Source organism: Paralichthys olivaceus, chromosome 8 (assembly GCF_024713975.1).
Source record: "Paralichthys olivaceus isolate ysfri-2021 chromosome 8, ASM2471397v2, whole genome shotgun sequence".
NCBI classification, from domain to species: Eukaryota; Metazoa; Chordata; class Actinopteri; order Pleuronectiformes; family Paralichthyidae; genus Paralichthys; species Paralichthys olivaceus.
Window position 1 is genome coordinate 10603974 of NC_091100.1, and position 19964 is coordinate 10623937.

General features: G+C 40.2%; 1 protein-coding gene across 2 annotated transcripts in view; it reads right to left on the reverse strand.

Annotated features, from left to right (window-relative positions):
* Positions 1 to 598: 598 nt before the first annotated feature.
* ctnna2 (catenin (cadherin-associated protein), alpha 2) overlaps positions 599 to 19964 on the reverse strand; it is a 267738-nt gene continuing 248372 nt past the window's right edge. For both annotated transcript variants that reach the window (XM_020100468.2, XM_069530270.1), the window contains exons 14-18: positions 17851 to 17964; positions 11523 to 11704; positions 10014 to 10119; positions 3110 to 3244; positions 599 to 1738 (exon numbers count right to left, since the gene is read on the reverse strand). In XM_020100468.2, coding sequence (XP_019956027.2) covers positions 1451 to 1738; positions 3110 to 3244; positions 10014 to 10119; positions 11523 to 11704; positions 17851 to 17964 — 825 coding nt within the window. In that variant the 3' untranslated portion in view covers positions 599 to 1450. The remainder of the gene's footprint in view (positions 1739 to 3109; positions 3245 to 10013; positions 10120 to 11522; positions 11705 to 17850; positions 17965 to 19964) is intronic.

A 19964-nucleotide genomic window follows, 5' to 3' on the forward strand; every position in this document is an offset into this window, starting at 1 on the left:
CTCCTGACCACAAATGTTTGTATCATTTTAATGGCAATCCATACATCGTTTCCTAACATATTACACATTTCAAATTCTTAGTGTCACTTAAGAAAAATCAGAGGACCATCAAAGTAGGGTTCATTTGGGGCCTACGAATGTCTGTATACAATCTAACATCCATATGATTGGTTTTTTTTTCAGTTTTGACCAAAATGATGGACAGAGTGACCGACTGAACAACCTCATGCCTGGCATTCCTAAAACCCACATAGACAGGCAGGTGTGATGTCTGTTTACGTGAAGGATGTGGTTCAAATATCAGCGACAGCACTAACAGTGCTGACCTAAGAGCAATTATCTCAAGTCACAGTGAAGTAATGGGGCTTGACCTACGACCCTGAATCAATATGCCTGTTCTTGTAAGCTTTTAGTACTTATAGATGTGATTCTTTTTTCCTCCTATGGAATCTTTCCACCTGCAGCTCTTGCAGGGTAATCTCTAATGATTAAGTCAGATCATTAAATTAATAAAAGCAATCATTGCTGTAGGATTCACATGTTGATAAAGCAGCTGCTACAAATGTGATGGCAAGAAAGACACGAGGATCTTTGAGAGTCAAGTTGAGGGATTTATTAGAGAAGGGTGAATATAAAGGTACTGTATGCAGGGATTTCTATTCTCTGAGCAAACCACAACTAGTCAAACCTCTCTGTCTATATTTATACGCTACACAACTTCCAATCAAGGTCATCATAGTTAGTGATGTATTAATTAAATAAATGAATTTAAAAAGGCAATACAATAGACCATAAGTGTCCTTTGGAAAAAAACACCATATGGATTATTATTATGATCGTCAGGAACGAGGAAACTACTTGGATGCTGACACTTCCAGGTATCTTTAACATAAGTTATTCCTATCACTACAGGTTAACATTCAAATTGAAAAAAAATATCGAGAGGGAGCATATACCAACATCGATATTTCCCCTTTAGAATAACTTCTCTACTAAACCATTCAGGATTTCCATTCAGACAGTTTAAATGTGTATACAAGCAGCCAGTCAGTAGCACGTTAATGATATAGCTAGAACATCAACTGCCACAAATTTTTAACATGACACTCTTCCTCCCCTGATATGTTTCTTTTTTTTTTTCAACTCCCATATTTTCAAAAGTAGTGTTTGTGTCACATTTTGGCTCTCACATAATAAGCTACAATAAGACCGATAAATAGTGTTGGATGTGTGCTGGCTGTCTGTGAGCCACGAGGCCCACAGTGTTCCAAGGAGCCGCAGTGTGGCAGTTTAATATGTACTGTAGTCCTCCTGAGATGTCACCGAGCACACACAGGGCAAACAGAGGTGGGGTAACACAATGTAAAAAGGGACTTTTTTTCTTCAACTTGTCAGCGTCATGTTTTGTTGTTTTTCTGGGGTAAGTATGACGAGGTTTATTTTTTCTTTCTTAGAAGGAATCCATGGCCTTGAATTCACTGAGGGCCTGGACAGGGGAGATGTGTTTCTTCTGGGAGCCTCGTCGAACACGTGTCTGACACTCTTCGGGTTTCTCCCTTTTTACCAGAGGCTTCTTCTCTGGGGCCTTCATACGCCAAGACACCACGGGTGAGTTGACCGCCGCTGTTCCATACACCTTCTGGTACTTGGTGGAGGCTACATAAGATGCCTTTACAGTCAGCACAACCGCGTTCATTAGGTTCTTGGCCGCCTGGATCAGGGAAGTGGCACTGTCCAACTACAGGAGGGCGAGGACAGTTGGAAGGGGAGGAGAGAGAAACACAAATGGTCAAGTCTAGAAAGTCAACATTTCTGTTACAAGGAAAAGTGCAATACCTTCTTGAGCACATAAGAGAGTGTTAGGCTACATACAGCACCTGGGAGGTCTGTGCCACAACAGGCAATTAAGCAGGACAAAAACATGGCCATCGCTATATGACATCTTATTTTAGCAGCCCTTAATTAGCAGAGACAGGGGTCAGGTGTACCTCTGTCTCCTTCTGTTTTGTTTGGCTGACATTTAAGGGTCGGCGGCCAGTGGGCCTCCTTCTACCTCATGCTGAGACGAGTCAACTGTGCAGATTTAATGAGCGTGGACTCCAGCTGGCCACCATGAAAAGGTTAAAATCTCAGCAGGGTTTGCAAAACTCATACGAGACATACTATAATAGAGTCCTGAGAAATCATGAAGAACTGTTTCAACAAGATGCATGAAAATCCAAAGCAAAGGTATAAAGCCGTCAGCTTTTTATTCGACAAACAAATCAAACTAAGATGGTTAATAAGTCGAACTAAACTGTGGGATTTCACTTCTTTATATAATGATAGGGAATTCAGTGTAATGGTGGATACAGAGTAGTGTGTTACAACACATTACTTCTTCCTAAAATATCCATGGTCCCTAACCCTCCTACTAAATACTAATACTAAATTCCTAACCCTAATCTAAACCTAATTCTAACAATTACAACAAAGAACATATATGCATATATCTTTATACTGAGAACAAATACACATTCATGAAAATGTTTAAATGTCCAATGGAAGCATTATGAGATAACTGTCTAATTTTACTTTGAGCAGTGATAATCAGGTTCATGAGGCATAAAACACACGAATGGACAAAAAGCCCACAGTGCTTCTTTCTGGTATTATTACCTGGTAATCGGTCTGAAATATTTGCGCCAGCCTTAATATGCATGACCCTTTATCTGGTCTCCCAAGCTTTCATTTGACCTTGAATTAAAAGGTTAACCCACCAGATGTGCAGGGCATAAAATCCAGTGACTCAAGCCTTTTAGTCTATCTAGAGCATCACTGATAAAAACTGGCCAAGTGCTGATCTGTATGGATAGACTGTAAGAAACAGACAAACCCTGAACGTACAGCATCCCACCCCTCCTCCAAAAAGACAATTGCTTGTCATTTGTGTTGTTTCACCGATTAAAGCGAAACCGTACGTCAGTGTAGTATAAGCAGAAGGTCTGTTAAACATAATTTAGAGGCAAATATTAAACTGGTGATTCTATATGTGCACATTTTATGTCATCCTGAGCATTTCCAAGATGAGTGGTGGGTTTGTCTAGGATGTGACTTTTGATAAACTTACCCCAGAAACAATGAGCTCTCCACCCAGGTTCTGAACCTCAGCCTTCACCTTGCTGCAAATGTTGAGCTGATGACAGTACAAGGCAATTCTCTGCAGGTACGCCAGCAGATCCTGCTTGCACGCTGAGTCAGGGCACTGGATGGGAAAGAGGCATATAGAGAAACAGTCAAAACACAAAAAAAACATATCTATAAGCAGCCATTCTTTAACAGAGAAGCTTAAAGTTCTAGCACGACCATGATCCTTTTTAATTTCAGCTCTCAGATATTAAGTGGTGCCTATAGTCTAACTTATTGGGTGTGTTCCAACAGAGGTGCAGTGTTGACAGTGAAGTTTATTTTGTATTGAGTGGTTTTGGACATCGAGAGACAGATATTCCTCCATTTGTTTTAAACCACAATTGCTATCACCATGGTGATAACATCTTATATTGAGTGAGACTCAAGTATGTAAGTGGTCCAGCCTGGTCCAAGAGATGCACTGAATTTCAAAAATTAACCAGGTAGTACAAATATTAAATATACCAAAATATATCATAATCTCGACACTTAACGGTTCAGTGTGTAGAATTTAGTGACATCTAGAGGTGAAGGTGCATGTTGCAGCTGAATACTCCTAATTTCACCCTCCCCTTCCCAACATGAAATAGAACCTGTGGTGAACTTCAGTTGTAATGAAACACAAAAAGTTTTAGTTTGTCCAGTTTGGACGACAGTAAAAAACATGGCAGCCTCCACAGAGAGGACCCTCCTCCATGTAAATATAAAGTATTTAAATGTAAAGGTCCAGTCTATGGTAAAGAAAACAACAATTCATACAGTTTAGATGAAACACACCAGTTATAACATCATTGGATTGTTTTATATTCAATTTTTGCCAAAAATCCCTTTCACCTAAATCTTACACACTGGACCTTTAAGTCGTTTTTTTGGGCCAACGGCTAGACAGAGCCGCTGCATTTATCTAATTCATCTTTCCTTTGGAGAAAGGTCCTGCTAGCTTCTGTGCTACTTCAGAAACAAACTCATACACTCGTAGATTGTAGCAAATGGACCAACAGGGAATATGAGGAGAGTCTCCTCTGGTCTCCCTTACTATCACACCGTTTGCCCCTATTATTCAATCTGGAAGTCTTCCAGGACTCCATGGCCCACTAAGCTCCCAGTGGGTTAAGAATACTGCATCAGCTGCCTAAACACTGTGAGCATCATTTTGTAGCAACACCTTTTTTCTAGTCATTAATATTAAACAGTCCTAACTAGGACATTCAGCAGCACAGTGTGGGGAAATGCACAGCTCATTTCCTTGTCTTGTGGGCTCGGGCAAAGGGGGGTGGCAAGTTAAATATCAAGCATGTGACATGAATAAACCCCCTCCAGGACCATCAGCTTTTCTCAGCCGCCCATCTTCTCTCCTTCCCACTGAGGAAAGGCTCTTGTGCCAAGACAAATAGTAATGATCTGCCACAAGTGCTTTTCAGCACGGGTCACAAATACAGCGAGTAAAACACAGGTCTCCTGTTGTCTGGTGGTGAAATACAGATAGGATTTGAAAGAGCAATTCAAGGAATTACATTTATAGTTATGGCTGCTATCAGCACAGGACTTTCAACGGCAAAGTAAATAAGACCAGAGACCGCACCAGCACCAGTTTCCTCTCAATAAGTGTCACTAACTGCAGAGTGAGGTGGAGCTGCTAGCTCATAGAGCAGCCAGTGAGCCAGACGGGAGCTGCTCCTTGGGCTTTTTACCACTGTACCGCCAGTCCTGGCTAGCATCACAGCTAACTGCTCTTCACGCTGCTGGCACACACACGCACCCGTGTGCACACAAACACACATATACACAGCTGCCCCAGGCAAGTGTAATGCAGTCATGACACAATTGCTCTTCATTGTACAGTTGAATAATAGTCCATTCCTTCCACAGATTTCCCGTTGATGTAAATAAATTGTATGCCCCATTACTTTGCCAGGCCCATGGACACGCTCTCGCTCTCTCTCTCTCTCTCTGTCTCTCTCCCTCCCTCCCTTTCTCTGCATTCAACACTGACTGATTTTACTCAGCCCTTCTGAAACTCCTCCTGAACTCAGCACTTCTCTCCACATTTCAGGAAGTTTATTTTTTGTGTGTGTGTGTGAAAAGAAATAGGTGAAAAATCTATTTTTTGTTTCTGCATAATCAGGCTCAGAATGAATGAAGCATGCTCCCCGTGGATAATCCAGGCAGATGATGTAAACTCCGGTGCTGGGATGAGGGCAACACACTATCATAGTGTGGCAGTCTGTCAAAACACAAGTCACACCTCACACTGCTGCTGCATTTTAAAGCAGGGTGAGACTGACCTTTCCTAAATTATTCATTGTAAAAAGAGGCAATATTAGCCTTTGTGTATTATTCGCATTTCTGCTTCATTCCAATTCTATGAGTGGACAAAGAAAATGACAGATGAGAGTTATTTAAAATGAAATGACTGTGACAGATTTAAGTAGAGCATGTTACACACTGTTACATGATCTTTCTTGGAACTGACTGGACCACTGCTGTGCCTGAGATGCCGAGCTGTCACCTGTCAGTTACTTCAACAAAACTGGCAATCTTTTTATTTGCTCATCCAGTCTCTGGCACCGTATCCTCCAAAGACGGAGCAGCTCTGTGTTGTACAATATACAGAAACCACTTATTTCATTTAAGTAACTACCTTATTTACTTGTTTTCCTTTTCCCTTCTTTCATTCCACCATCTGTTGTTTTGTAATAGAAAACGTCAAACAAATCACTTATACATAACAGAACAATATGGTGCTTCCCTTCATGGACACCTTTCCAACATTTTGTTCTCTGTAAAATTACATTTTATTTAAAGTTTCAATCTGCTATATTAGCGTTGCATTGGAAGCTGTGCAGTCAGTCTGTGATGTGAGACTGAGTTATTAATATGAAGACCAAAGTGTAGCAAAGTCGTTTTGAGAAATGGCCAAACATTGAGTGAATGATGTATCCCCCATGATCTGGATCTGTGGTCTTTTTTGTCTCATATGTAGTGATATGGCGCTATGCAAACAAAATCAAACCAGTAAAAAATTAATTATTTTTGTAAAGAAAATGTACTGTACATATTGTTTCTCCTTAAACCGCCTTACGACCTCCTCAGATTTATCCAACCCTGAATGTTGGACCCACAGAGAAGCCACCCTGTCTGCTCATATTCCCGAAATACCAAAATAACAGGCTCATCCCTCTCAGTTAGCAGGGTGCCTAACAACTGTATGTACTGATAACGTAATGAAAGACATTAGTATTGGCTGAAAAAAAGGTTGATTAATTTAATGAATATTATGCTTTAATTGGAATTGAAGGATTACATGCTTCCTTATTGCATTTAAATGATTACATCCAAAGGGATCTGGTAAGACAATTTCATATGGTAAGTGTATTATTTATCATATGATGTATGACATAAGATACAACAGAATACACTTTCAATGAAATGTGGTAACATTGTCTTTTGTTTTTTTTATTTTTAAGCCTCCAGAAATAAATAAAAAAATGTTGGTACAAACAAAGTTGTAGTTCTTCCTGAAAAGCTGACAGGTTTTACTCACAATTAATCTTTATAGATAGTTGGTAATGACACCTCTCAAGACAGTTCCCGTTAAACTGTAGTTTCTGTTTTTACTGAGAAGCCTTTTAATTACACATCATTCACACTTGGTTTCACTGCTGTCAGTGGAAGCTACAGGAGATTTGCTTTTCTTGTTATGGAATCATTGGTACAGAAGTTTCTGCTGTGAGAACTAAAGGGAAACCTGGAAGTCAAAGTTTCAAACGTGCATGTGTTTAGCAGCATTTATAATTAACAAACTGACAGTTTCAAGTGACTCGGGACATTTGGTAATGTCCAAACTTGAATTATATCAAAACTTTTCTTGATATCAATCAATCAATCAAATTTATTTGTATAGCCCATATTCACAAATCACAATTTGTCTCATAGGACTTCCCATCAAACAACTATGATATGAAATTAATTGAATACCTTTATTACAAAGAGAACTGTCGCTGTCTACATTTTGAGTCAGTCCCACATTTTCCACAACGTCCCGCTGCCGTAAATAATCAGTTGTGCATACATTTTAATGCACAAAAAAATCCCCTAGAAATGTAACATCTGCTAAAAATTATTTTACTTTTATGGTTTATGTCTTCAGAGGTAATGAATGGGCTTAGGCTGTTGGACTACTCTTTATTAAACAATAAGTAGAGATGTCGACAACAACCGAATCAATGTATGTCTCACACAACACACCGATCAGCAACAACATTAGAACCATCATCTAGTTCTAATGTAATGTATGTAATTTGGACTTTGCCATAGAAAATAACAAACTCAAATTATACATTTTAAATCACAACCAATGGTTCGTATAGTACACTGATCTGCTGTACCTGTTTCATTCTTGTGGCTGATAGATGTAGGTGCTCGTAACTCTGTACAGCCGGCACACACAGTGTACTGCATATTGTGTGTGTAGGAGGTGTACTTAAAGAATGAAACAGAGGGGGGGGCATTGCTGGAGTGAAATGGGGTGAGTTGCCTCGAGGGGTTTTCGTATGTCAAGTGCTGTGCTTAAATGACTATGAAAGAGCTCGCTGTCCTTCCACACAGAATTTTCTTCTGCTTCACATATGTTCATCAATAGGGCTGATGTGGAGTCATAGCAACAAGGTTTGCTACTTAAGGGACCTGCCTGCAAGCAGCGAAGCATCCTTTATTCTCACTGTCGAGCTGCAGCGTTTTCGACCAGTACAGGTTACCCAACATATTGTGTGAATGCAAAATACTTGTCCTCCTCATCCAGTATAAATATAAATGTGATGTTATTTGTTGTGTAATTCCATTAAGATGTTTGATAAAAGCAAACTTTTGCTGTTTTATAAATTACTAAATAATTCCATTTCCTTTATGCATGGGATGACAAACAGATGTTTCAAGTGACTCACGTGAACTACTTTTATAATGCATTTCATGCTGGAAATGAAAAAGGTCCTCAAGCCCCTCTTTATTTCCTGATCGTAGCTCTGATGTCTCTGGAAGTGTAACAGAAGGCTCTGAATATTTAGTCAACACTGGTCTAGGAAACATTTAAGTGAGAATTAAAAATGGCAAGCCACCTGCTCTTTCATTGCAGCAACTGTTGATTCAGACACAGGCTCTGCCAGTGATTTGCCATGTGACAGCTTCACTCCCACCTAAACCCTGTTAAACACTGATCATCACTTGGCAGCCAACAAGCCAAGAAGTGAATACATAAGCACACAAGGATATGTTCATGCTTACCTCGGCCTTTCTGTCCCAGATCCTGCCCTGAATGCACACATAAACCGTGACACAGACCGAGACCAGCTTTTGAAACAAATGTTGACACACATGGAAAAGTGTTTATGTATAAAGCTCATAGTGGATAAAGCACCTGCTTTTCTTCGCTCTGTTTGTGGTAATTGCTGCACGACTGAGTTGAAACAGTGAGTAAAGCCTTCTGGTCAGTCCAAGACTTAGAATACACTCCGGTCACTTAGACTGACAAGCATTCTGCACTGTGCTAACAGCAGAGGGTTTGCCAACGTACTGTACTATTGTGAAGTCAAATATTGTCAGATTAAGGCAAGAGATGAGGAAAACTCTCCTCATAACGGTAACCTGGAAAGTAACAATGTCCCCAAATTGGGTTCAAATTTTTTTAAATGCCTTTCCAAAAGACAAAGTTAGCACCAAGCTGGTGAATGCTATAGAGCAGTTAGCTCAGTCTAACAGTTTTTTTTTGGCAGAAGTTGAAACAGAGCTGAAAAGAAAATGAATACTGAACTTACATTGCTCTGTGTGTGCTGGGTGTGTAAATAAGCCACTGTTTGTCATATTATCTTTATAAAGTGATTTTTGGATATATTAAATGTGCATGTTGTGTACTCAGCTAGCTGCATTGTCCCACATTGGCTAAAACAAAAAACAATCAATTAATGTTAGTTTGAGAGATGTGACCTTTGTAGATCTATGATTTGTTAATTTGTTTGTTATCAATATTGAAAGGAAATCCAAACCTAAAACACCATTTTGTGGGTCCTATAATTATATATAATGTATTTGATTATATTTATATATGAATATATATGAAGTTTAGCACATTGTAGTAATGTGTGATCATATGTGTGAAGTTGCTGGACTTCAGAGAAACATTTGATTATTGCAATTTGAAATCTACACTCGTAGAGAAGCTCAGAATGTGACGCTGAACCCAACGACAATTATTCCAAGAGTTTGATAGCAAACAGCAGTTGCAATTACGATGACAACATGCTGCCTTAATAAATCAGTGAGTCTTGTGCCTGAGATTATTCTCACTGCTTATTAGAGATAGATAGAACGAAGAAAATTATGTATGACCTGCAGTGCTGCTAGCACTCTGAAAAACCTCCCACTTCATTTGCTGCGTGCACACACACATACACACACATACACACACTAGGGATACACACCTATTTCTTTTCACTCTCATCCTCCCTCAGCACAGCACTGATTGATTAGATATTGAAACTGGTTTGTCAGCGTCTTTTAGAGAGGTACTCATCTGATAATGAATGCAACACCTTGGTTGGGAGCTAATTATATTAGAGACAACTCGGTTCTGCTATTTGCTTTCATAGTGTCGGCCCTATTGGGAGACAACGTCATGTGACAACACAGCCCACCACTCCAGCTGGGCTCATCATTGCCCACATTAAAGATTTCCAATGTCCATGCCCACTTACTTAAAATGTGCTCTGCATCTACAATGATACAGTCAGAGACTGTTTCAGGCTGATTGAATGTATTAAATTATATGACAGTGAAAGGAGTTGCAAAGCTACCTGATCTGCAACAGCACGGGCCAATTTGTCCATCCTGGAACCAGCCTCTGCAATTTTCTTCGCAGCGTTGATCACATCTGAGGAGTTCTTCAGGGGGCCTTTGCCTCTGGGTAAATCAAGGAGGGATAAAGAAGGAAAAAGTGAATGTGGGTTGAGTTGCAGAGGCAGAGCACATGCAGAGCTTGCATTCAAAGATTGAGCCCCCTGTGACACACAAGCTCAAATGACGATAACAATAATAATCAACCAACATTTTGAAAAAAAAACCTTAACTACTAGTACCCTGAGGCACAGTGTGACAGAAAAAAGCTGCTTTCACACTTGCACCACAGCCCTGAACTTTTCCACACATTACCCAGAGGAGCTATGTGTGAGCCTAAATGTTCAAATCAGTTGAACCCGACATTAAACGAACATTTCCACACCAGCTCCCTGGTACAAAGTCTGTTGAGCCAATGTGCAAACAGATGAAAAAGACTGACGGTAGACGGAATGCAAATATGATGAAATTATGTCATGAATATGACAATTGGTGTATTGTGGTTTCGTTTTCAACAATGAACACACGGTTCAGCCATAGTAGTCATATCTTTTTTTTCAGACAATAACTTTAAAGGGAAATAATGTCCAACAACTGCGCCTGTGTTGTGTTTTCTTGATTTCCTGTGACAGGGAGAGTTAATGTAGCTAAGATAAGTGTGTTTGTCCGGGTGAATTGTCTCATTTTTAGTCAGTGTTAAGCTGAAGTTTCCACTCAATTTGTTCATGCCAATCTGAGTCACTGGGGTCAGTGCCAACTGATAATAGTGCAGTTACAGCACTACTGCCATAATCACTCATGACCAATCACACGTGGCTCTGAATTTGATTTATTTTCTTCTCTTTGGTTGCTTCCATGACATGCTTTTGTGGAGTGGATCACAACTCGAGACAGATAACCCATCAGTTGGGCATTAGGGATTTCCCAGATATAGCTGAGCGCAGATGGAGGAGATTGAAACGAAAGCTGTCAGCTTTTTGTAAACATAAGCAAACAGATGATCTATTAGAGTATATCTTTGAGTCACAGATTCACTTTGTAGTCTCATTAGAACACAGGTTATCTGAGTCACTTCATATTTGGCACTGCAAAGTTTCTCAGAAATCCTGTTTGTCACCTAATGTACTTAAATAAATGTACTGTATCATTTTTCTTTAAAAACAATTGGTATAAAGGATACCTATATGAGAAAGGTTAACCCTCAGAGAATCAGCATTTTCCAGCTCCAAGCCTCAATATACTTGCTCTATGCTATAATAATTGACTGGCTGGAGAGCAAAGTGGAACATTTAGCAGCTAATAGCAGATATTACACTCTGATGTTTGTGTATCAGTTAGATGCTTATTTAAGCTATTTGCTCAAAAATGTGCCATATGAACATACAAATGTGATAATACATCCGTGTTTAGTTTACACCTTGTCTCTGGTACATCTCTGGTTTTTGCTGCTTTGTATGTGCCACATTTACCTGGTGAAGTCAGTCATCTCCATCATGATCATACACATTTGCTTGGCCAGCACGATGATGTCGTTGCCATTGTCGTCCCATTTGGCCACCTCTGCATCGAGCTTGCACTTCTCCTGTCTGAAGCTCTCCACCTGCTCTGCAATTTTGGCCTTCTCCTCCTGGGGAAGCTGTGCCATGATGGCCTGCAGGCGACATGGAAGAGTGTAGAGAAACAAAAGCATTAGAAGAGAAAGAGGAGGTTATTAGGGGAGTAAATTTGAGCAGAATGAAGGAAATGCCTGAGGACAGGAATTGAGGTAAAGGAAGAAGATAAGGTTGTGGAGGACAGAACGATAGGGAAATGAGGGAAGGGGCGAATAAGAAGAGGGATTAGTTAAGGAGAAAGAGTATAAAGGGAAGTGCTCAAAAGGCAGAGCTGGAGCACCATTTGTTCTAATTTTTTCTGTCCAGACCACTTTTTAATCCGCCCTACAAAACTTAAACATTAAGTTTAGAGTATGACTATCCCTGCCCTTCTGAAATGCTTCAAAATAAAGTTCTAAACTTTACATTTAATGACTGGACCTTTTCAAACCCCTTGACATCTTATACCTATAAAGAGCAAATCCATTTTGCCTTCATTTCTTTCCTCTATGAGAATACATTTGCTCGCTCAGCGGCCTTTGGGGGCAGGTACAAAATGGCATAAATCTTTTGGCAAGGTCACAGGCGCAGTAAGGACCCGGTATTATTTGGGAGATAAATGGATAATTACCTCGGCTTCTTAGACCAAAGAATGAATAATGCATTGGTTCAACATTATGTCAGGGAGGTGAGATGGAAGGGAGAGTAACCTGGTTTCCATTAGGTCGATTCTATTGACTCAAGAGGCAGAAAAAGAAAAACGAGTACAGTAAAAAAATAAGAAAAGTTACCACCTATTGTTTTTCAAACTCATGTATTATTGACTTTCCTCCAAGAATTGCTACTCTCTTAATGAGATAATCGCCCTTGTCCTCCTTTTCCCTCGCTCACAGCAAAGCTGGTGTGTGGGGGTGCAGGCTGAGCTCAGTGAGAAAGTGCGTCACTTTGCTCATGTCTCCTGATAGATGTGTCAGGAGGAAAATGAAAAAAAAATTAGATGACTTGTGCTCCTGAAATTCTTTTAAAGAAAATACACAGGAATTGGACGGACTCTAGCATTGAAAAATGAAAATTTAAATTACAGATGGAGGCTACACCTTCTCATCCGAGGCAAATGGATTTGTCGAAACCAGGGTATGACTGGATTGTGTATGGTCAATGTGAGAAAATGAGAAAGTAGAGGAAAACGTTTGTAGAGCTGCGATATGTCAATTGGCATATATGAATGTCTACTGTCAGCCAGTTTAATTTCTTTATCTGTTTGCTACTCTCTATGCTAACATTGACTGTATCAAATTCCCAGTAAATCTGTTCACTTTCTGACAATGGAACAAGCTTGAAATAGCGACTGAAACACAGCCCATTAACATGTAGATCACCAGTTCACCACTTCCAAACCATTTCCACACCGCTGTTCTGCTCCGCTACAATCCTGATTTTGTAACTGTGATGTTGTCTGATGAGCACCTTAGACAGAAACTGAAGATGGACATGTTGGGACTTTGGCTCTATATGAAAAATGATCTTTCAGAGAAAAAGACAGAATGTGTGAAGCTGCTGCTCTAATACTGAATGAACTGAGACAGATATAAATGTGCCTCTAGTTTACTGGGCAATACTCAACTTCCCTTGTCGCTAAACTTTTATAGATATGTTGATTGGAGCTTTTTTTATGCTGCTAGAGTGTTTGTGCCCCCTTTTTTTTTTAAGTTCAACAGTCAATTGAATAAAACTCTCATAACTCGACTGGCCAACCAATAGTGTAACCTCAGTCAGTTACGCTGCACTTGTCTGACCGATGGTGTAACCAGATCACAAACTTGACTCTATCATCAGCCACTCAATCACTCATGGGCTTTCAGGGATGTGGCACCGGACCGTGGCTGGTGCAGCCTGAGAAAATAACCAGCTCATTCAAGACCAGTGTAGATTTCCTCTGCTGCTGCCAAGACACGCAATTCCATTAAACAGTATGTGGGGTGAAAACATTGCTCACATTTAAAACTAATTGAGACGGTATAATGAGGAACCAATATTTTAAAACTAGTGATTTCAGCTGAGCAAAATTGTGCTTTGCTTCGGAGGAATGCTTCACAATGTCACTATTATGGTTCTCACACAGCTGTTCCCTCCTCTGTGGTCCCTACACCGCTTCTTCTTTAACATAAGATAAAACATCTACTGCATATCTGCAATTCCACGAGTCACCAAAAACTCCATAGATTGAGTCACTAAACAGAAAGATTCAATTGCTAAATACTGACTTCTATTACTTAGCACCAATGATGTTTAATTACCAAATTGTAACCGAAGTCTTAAATAAAGAATGTGAAGCTTGCCGGCAAGTTCTGGCTACCAATCCGTACCTGTTCACATGGCAGTATCCTCTCACTGAAACACCCTGTTTTATTATGCTGTGCTCCAGCACTAATACACTCGAACAGAGCCTGAGTCGCACGGTCAAAACAGCAAGTAGTTATGTGAGGTTAGTGTTTGAACCTTTCCCTATATACTAAATATCAGGTCATAATCAATTATAATATTAATCTATATCACTGGCTGACAGAAGTGTTTGTCTGAGTTTGACTTATTGTCTTAAGCAATGTAGTTTAAGAAAGTACTGGTCATGTTATTAAAATCGACTATAATCTTTCTAATTGCTTTATATCTCCCTTGTACATGGTTTGCTAATAAGATTTCATGTTTAATGCAGCCAAATACAAATATATATATTATTATATAATATAGGCAATGCTGTACTGTACCTGCCTAATCAATAGTGACACAGGTCAGTGCCCTCTGCCACCAGGCAGATCACTATGACTTTCTGGCAGGAGGGTTTCAAATTGTTCTCGCTCCCAACTGTTGAGGCACCAATTATTCACTTATTACTACAATTACATCATACATTATGCTGCCGGTGTCAAAATGATGGGTCTACCATTAGTGCAGATATGGTTTTGCTAGAGAATGTAGATTTTACTTTGAGGTGAAGTTATTTTTAAAACTGCACTCAAAATGTTTCCTCCTTCTTGTGAACATAGGAGCTGCAAGAAAAACCAAGAGGAACTTTTCTCTCAAACAGCTAAATGGAGCAAAAAGTCTCTTGACTCTCTCTAAACTATTTGGATTGTACATCCATTTTCTAAATTTCGGGATCAAGGGAGGTTGAGGAGAGAGAGTTGGGGATTTGTTTGGTATTCCAGTTAACTCTGAAAATGGTGTGACAAAAGAGAGAGAGCGTCAGGGAAGAAGAAAGAAAGAGAGAGAGAGACTGAGAGAACGAGAGAGGGGACGGGGTTCTGAATACAAAAGAAAACTGCGGCACAGGGGTAAACATATGAGCCAATTGGGATGTCAGGGGAGCAGGAAGGGACTTGCTGAGGTCCCCTCCTTCCTCTTCCCCCCCACCCCTGCTCTCTAGAATTCACTTATCCCCAAATCCCTTCCCCTGCTTTACTGATAACAACAAGGAGCGGGCCTTGGGAGCTTAACATAGTGGCAAAATCCAGCCGGGGGAGTGCTGTGCCAATACACTCTGCGACTCGGCTACGTCTGTGGGGATTAGAGCGCTTTCCGGGTTTCCTCACCGAGCGCGGCGTCTTGAAATGACTTTAATTTGTTTCATTTGAAATAAACTGCCCAGACACTCAGAGTTCAATTTTATGGATGACCTATCAACAGTGTTATCCAATCACTGTGTTAAGAGATGTTGGGTGTGTGTGTGTGCGTGTGTGTGTGGGGTGGGGGGCTTTGTGTTTGCCTCCTTGTGCATTATCCGTGGTGTGTTGTAGAAGGAGAGTTTGTATCCTCACGCTCTAATAGAAAGAGACACATGTACAGGCCTCCTTCCCCTGTGTGTTTCTCTGCCTTCTCATTATTCATGTTTGCTCTAATAACCTAGCTTTATGCGTAAGTATAATAGAAGTGACAAGTGGAGCACTGCACAAGGCAAAGCACTGGGAACAAAGGCTCCTGGGACTGCCCCAGACTTGATTTGATTTCTCTCTACGCTGAGGGAGACGGTGAGATCGGGTAAGTGAGACGGAGATATCATGCCTGTGTCCTGTGCGTGATTCCCGCACACTGGAGGGGCTTGTAGGGCTCATGACTGTAAACCTCAGTGTGCTCATGTCAGCTCCAATGGAGAAAATGGATTATGTTTCCTCTTGTCTGAATAGAAACACAGAAACCGCGTGCACTTGGCATGACCGTGACAGGACAGCAAGCCTTATCCTGACAGGACAGGCTGAGGCGGACCGGGCAGATCACCAGTGGTTCTCGGCAAACACATCTTTTATGGATGTGCCTGCTTTGCGCGAGTGTAAATGTTTAGTCTCTGAGGGTATAACAGTGTCTATGGGTGGAAAAACAGGCGATATCAATTAACTGTGCGAGGGGCCTTGTCAGTGTGCCAGATGTACGCACCACACGATAATGCGAAAGATAAATGTAAAAGTAGAAGTAAACATGTTTAAGGACATGCTGCGATACATCATTGGATATTTATTCAATGCAAACACGAGGGCACAGCTTGCTAAATGAAATGACCATGACTACTCATTACATTGAGATGTGTCATCCCTTGATCCACCTTACATCACTGCATTACAACAACAAGTTTTGACAAAGAGACATGCTGCGACTTCAAACTGTTCCCATGAGGAGCTGCCCACTCGCGGCACAGTGGAGTGCCAGGAAAACTAGTTAACAGTTTGGCGCTGTGAAGCTCCTTTGTGTGGCAGCGCTGGTGTGTCTAAGCTCAGATGGCCATGCAGTTTTACTCTGTGGGAGCCCTAGTGGGAGTATACATACAACGAACTCAAGCTCTTCACACCCCAACCCCCACGGGCATCCTGGAGCAGCTATTTGTTCATGGTTGGATTTCAGATTTGACATGTTTGTTTCATGACTTGTCTCTTTAGGACTCAAAACCCAGTTCATACCTGACATTAACATTAATCCCAGGTGTTTAGATCACAAGTGGACAGCTCAAAGGTCATTGGTTCACATCTGACATTAGAATGTCTCTATTTTGTACGCACATTAACAGGTAGTCTACATAATTTCTGAGACAGATGGATCTGTTGTAAATGTACGAATGTGTGCGTGTGTTTGTATTTTTGGTTGAAAGGTTTTGTTTGCAATAGATGATGTTAAACATTATACATATATAGTTTAAAATAAATGGTCATTTCATTGAGAAATCTCTCCCAGTGACTTTGCTGCTTCAGTCTTGGTCAGTTGGAAAAAAACATTAGATAACAGCAGCTATATTTAAGCCAACATTACTGAGCTACTAACATATATTTGTTCACTTTATGGCTCTTTTCTATTTATGCTGTTCTTATGATATCATTTAGAATCAACCATGTCCTGTGGTCACAGTGACTGCAGGTCAGCTTCACATCAGGTGTTGTGTTTAGCCTTAGGATGAAGAGCTGCATCTTAACTGCACCCTTGATTCTCAGATGTTGTTTTTGCTTTGTTTTTGGGTTTCTTTTGTAACTAGTCTAAAGCTGCACAGAACATTTGTTTAGCAACAATTCACTGGCGTTTTGGTTTCTTTTATTTCTCCCTTCTTTGTGCATTACTCCTGTGCGTGCAAACTGTGTAGAGACCCAGGCAATATAACACAGACTTGTGCCACAGGGAGAGGCACTGGGCCAAGTCACACTCCTGCCATCCACAATCCATTCAACATGCAACACACCGCTAGAGCCTCTGTATTGCTGGAGGGGAGCAAGCACTGATACCCTCTTAATGTTATTTAAGCTGGGCCCAAGTGAAAAATTTCTAATGTGCAACAAAGCACAGACCCTGGCGATCACAACTGAAGTCTTGGCACAGAACCATACTGTATTTTGTGTTTTGTGTGGCATCTAAAGGGAATTTGGTAATTGCTTCTTTGTTTGTGATTGCAATTTTACACCTGCTATCCCCAAACAGTGTTTATTTAGACAATCCCACTTGTTAGAATAATTTAAAAGGACTTTCATGCTATGTAACTGAAACCAGTTGGATGAATCCACTCACGTGTGGCCAGGAGCTGGGGTGGGAAATGGTGGTGGGATGCAGCTCAACTTGCAATTCAGCCTACTGCAGCAATAATGTTTTCCCCATAATTTCTTTAACTGTCAGCTTCCACAACCAGGACACATTCAAGAAGTTTTCGGAACAGTGGGTTAAGTGAGGACCGACTCACCCGAGCACTTTGTCCGGCGATAAGCTGGTCATCTTCAGTCTGGACACTAGTCCTGCTGCGAGTATCATAGTCCTCCTGTTCAAAGTCAGAGTCGTCTTCCAGCTCTTCTGGTGTCTGTGAGAAACACAAAGACAAACTTGAATCAAAGAATCAAAGTGTGAGAGAGAATCTGAAAAAAGGAAAAAAATCTGACAACTGAAAAAGGGTAATTTTCTTTGACTTGATGCCCCATTGTGCAGGAATCCTGAGTAACAGATCGCATACGTTCCCCTTTGTTGTCATTTTCAGTACACAGTGCCTCGTTGGGAGGTTTAGTTCCAACTGTGGCAGATATGTCACAGAATTAAAAGAGTCAAATCACAGAGTTATTCCCTGAAAAATTGACAGTTTGTGTAAGTTCCCTCAACACTGGATCAAACACTTCAAAAAAAGTGGGGAATGGCAAAAAGAGATTTGTTGAGTTGATCAGGTCGTTTTTGAATATACCTTTATAGGAATTTTTCCTACTAGTCCTAGCTTTAATAAAAAGGGTGAAAAGATACCTGAAAGGAAACAAATACCCAGTGGCAGTGCCTTTAAACATAGAAACCCTCAAATAAACAATGAAATTAAATGTAGAAATTCAATATAAATACCCCAAATTAGTCACTGTTGCACCCTAAAATAATAAACATGACAGCAAATTGCATTAAAGCAGCGTCCACAGGTACATATTTAGGTATAATGATTAAAACAACCCTGCCAGTCACAGTAACAAATTAAAAAAATATTTAAATAATTTTGTCAAAGCTGCTTTTATTGCTTTGAAGATTGACTACTGCAATTCGGAGGACAAATCATAGCTGGATTATATTTTAAACAAGTTACTTCAACACACAATATTATATTTACTTCATGTCTTTGAAGATGTGCCATGTTTAAATATTGCTGTGTGATGGTTGTAATCCCGTCATTTTATTCTTCCTAACAGATTTCTCTATATTTTCTTTTTAGAATGGCCTGTAGGGGCTGGCTCACAGATTATGATTAGTGGGTTAGCCAGCTCAGACAGGCCTGTTCTTCTCATGAAGCTAGTTCAGTTTTAACTGAGCTGCAGTCCCCATGGTAACATATTTGCTGGTTGGCTAACACTAAGATTTACATGTGTAAAGTAATCATCTCTACATGATGCCAGCATTTGAAATTCCAAGCGTAATGGTCACGGCAGTAAAGACCACTTAGAGTTATTCTATTCACAGGCTGTGTTGACATTGTGATTATTTACATTGATACATGTTTTACACAAAACCTGCTTCAATTGGTTATAAAGGTCCAAACAACAGTTTGCTCATAGACCTACACCTGGGGCAATTATGACTTACATTTACTGGTACACTGGCTGGTAACTGTGCTCTATGTCCTTTTTAGTATACTCAACAGTGATTGATCCAGAATGGCCCATTGAACTCAGATATAATGTCACTGATGGACATACAGTAACATATTCTAATGGATTCAATGATGGATTCAAAGGATTGTATAAATACAATAACCTGTAACAGTTATACAATAAGGCTTAACCAGGGGCAGTACCAGCCTGAATAAAACATAATTTGGGCTTATGTAATACACATTTCCCGCCCTCCTTTTATTCATTTGTGATAAAACTTTATTCAAGCACAAATTCCACATTTTACTGAATATTTGCAGTTTCTTTGCTCGCTATGTGCCTGTATTTCTGTATTTGCTCCACTAAATCTCCACTAAAGTGTTCTGACCTAATTTTCTCATAGGAAATAATTCTCCAATTGTTTCTCAAATTTAATAAACTACACTTGATTTATTGATGATGCAAATAATTATCTTCTTAAGACAACCTTCGCCTTTTCTAATGAACTTCTTGCTAGACTCAGCTTTGTGGGACAGTTTCTTAAACATACTTTGATAATAGTAATGGCATAACTGGTGCTGAGTCATTCCACAATGTGTATAGCAGAGGTCTATCATGGCATTATACCATAGCATCTATGACACAACTTGGTTAGTACAACAAACCACACCTGACCTGCTGTGGAGACTGATCAGAAGACTTTCAGAGACTTTTAGAGGTTAGTTCTTTTTCCTCCACCCAAAAT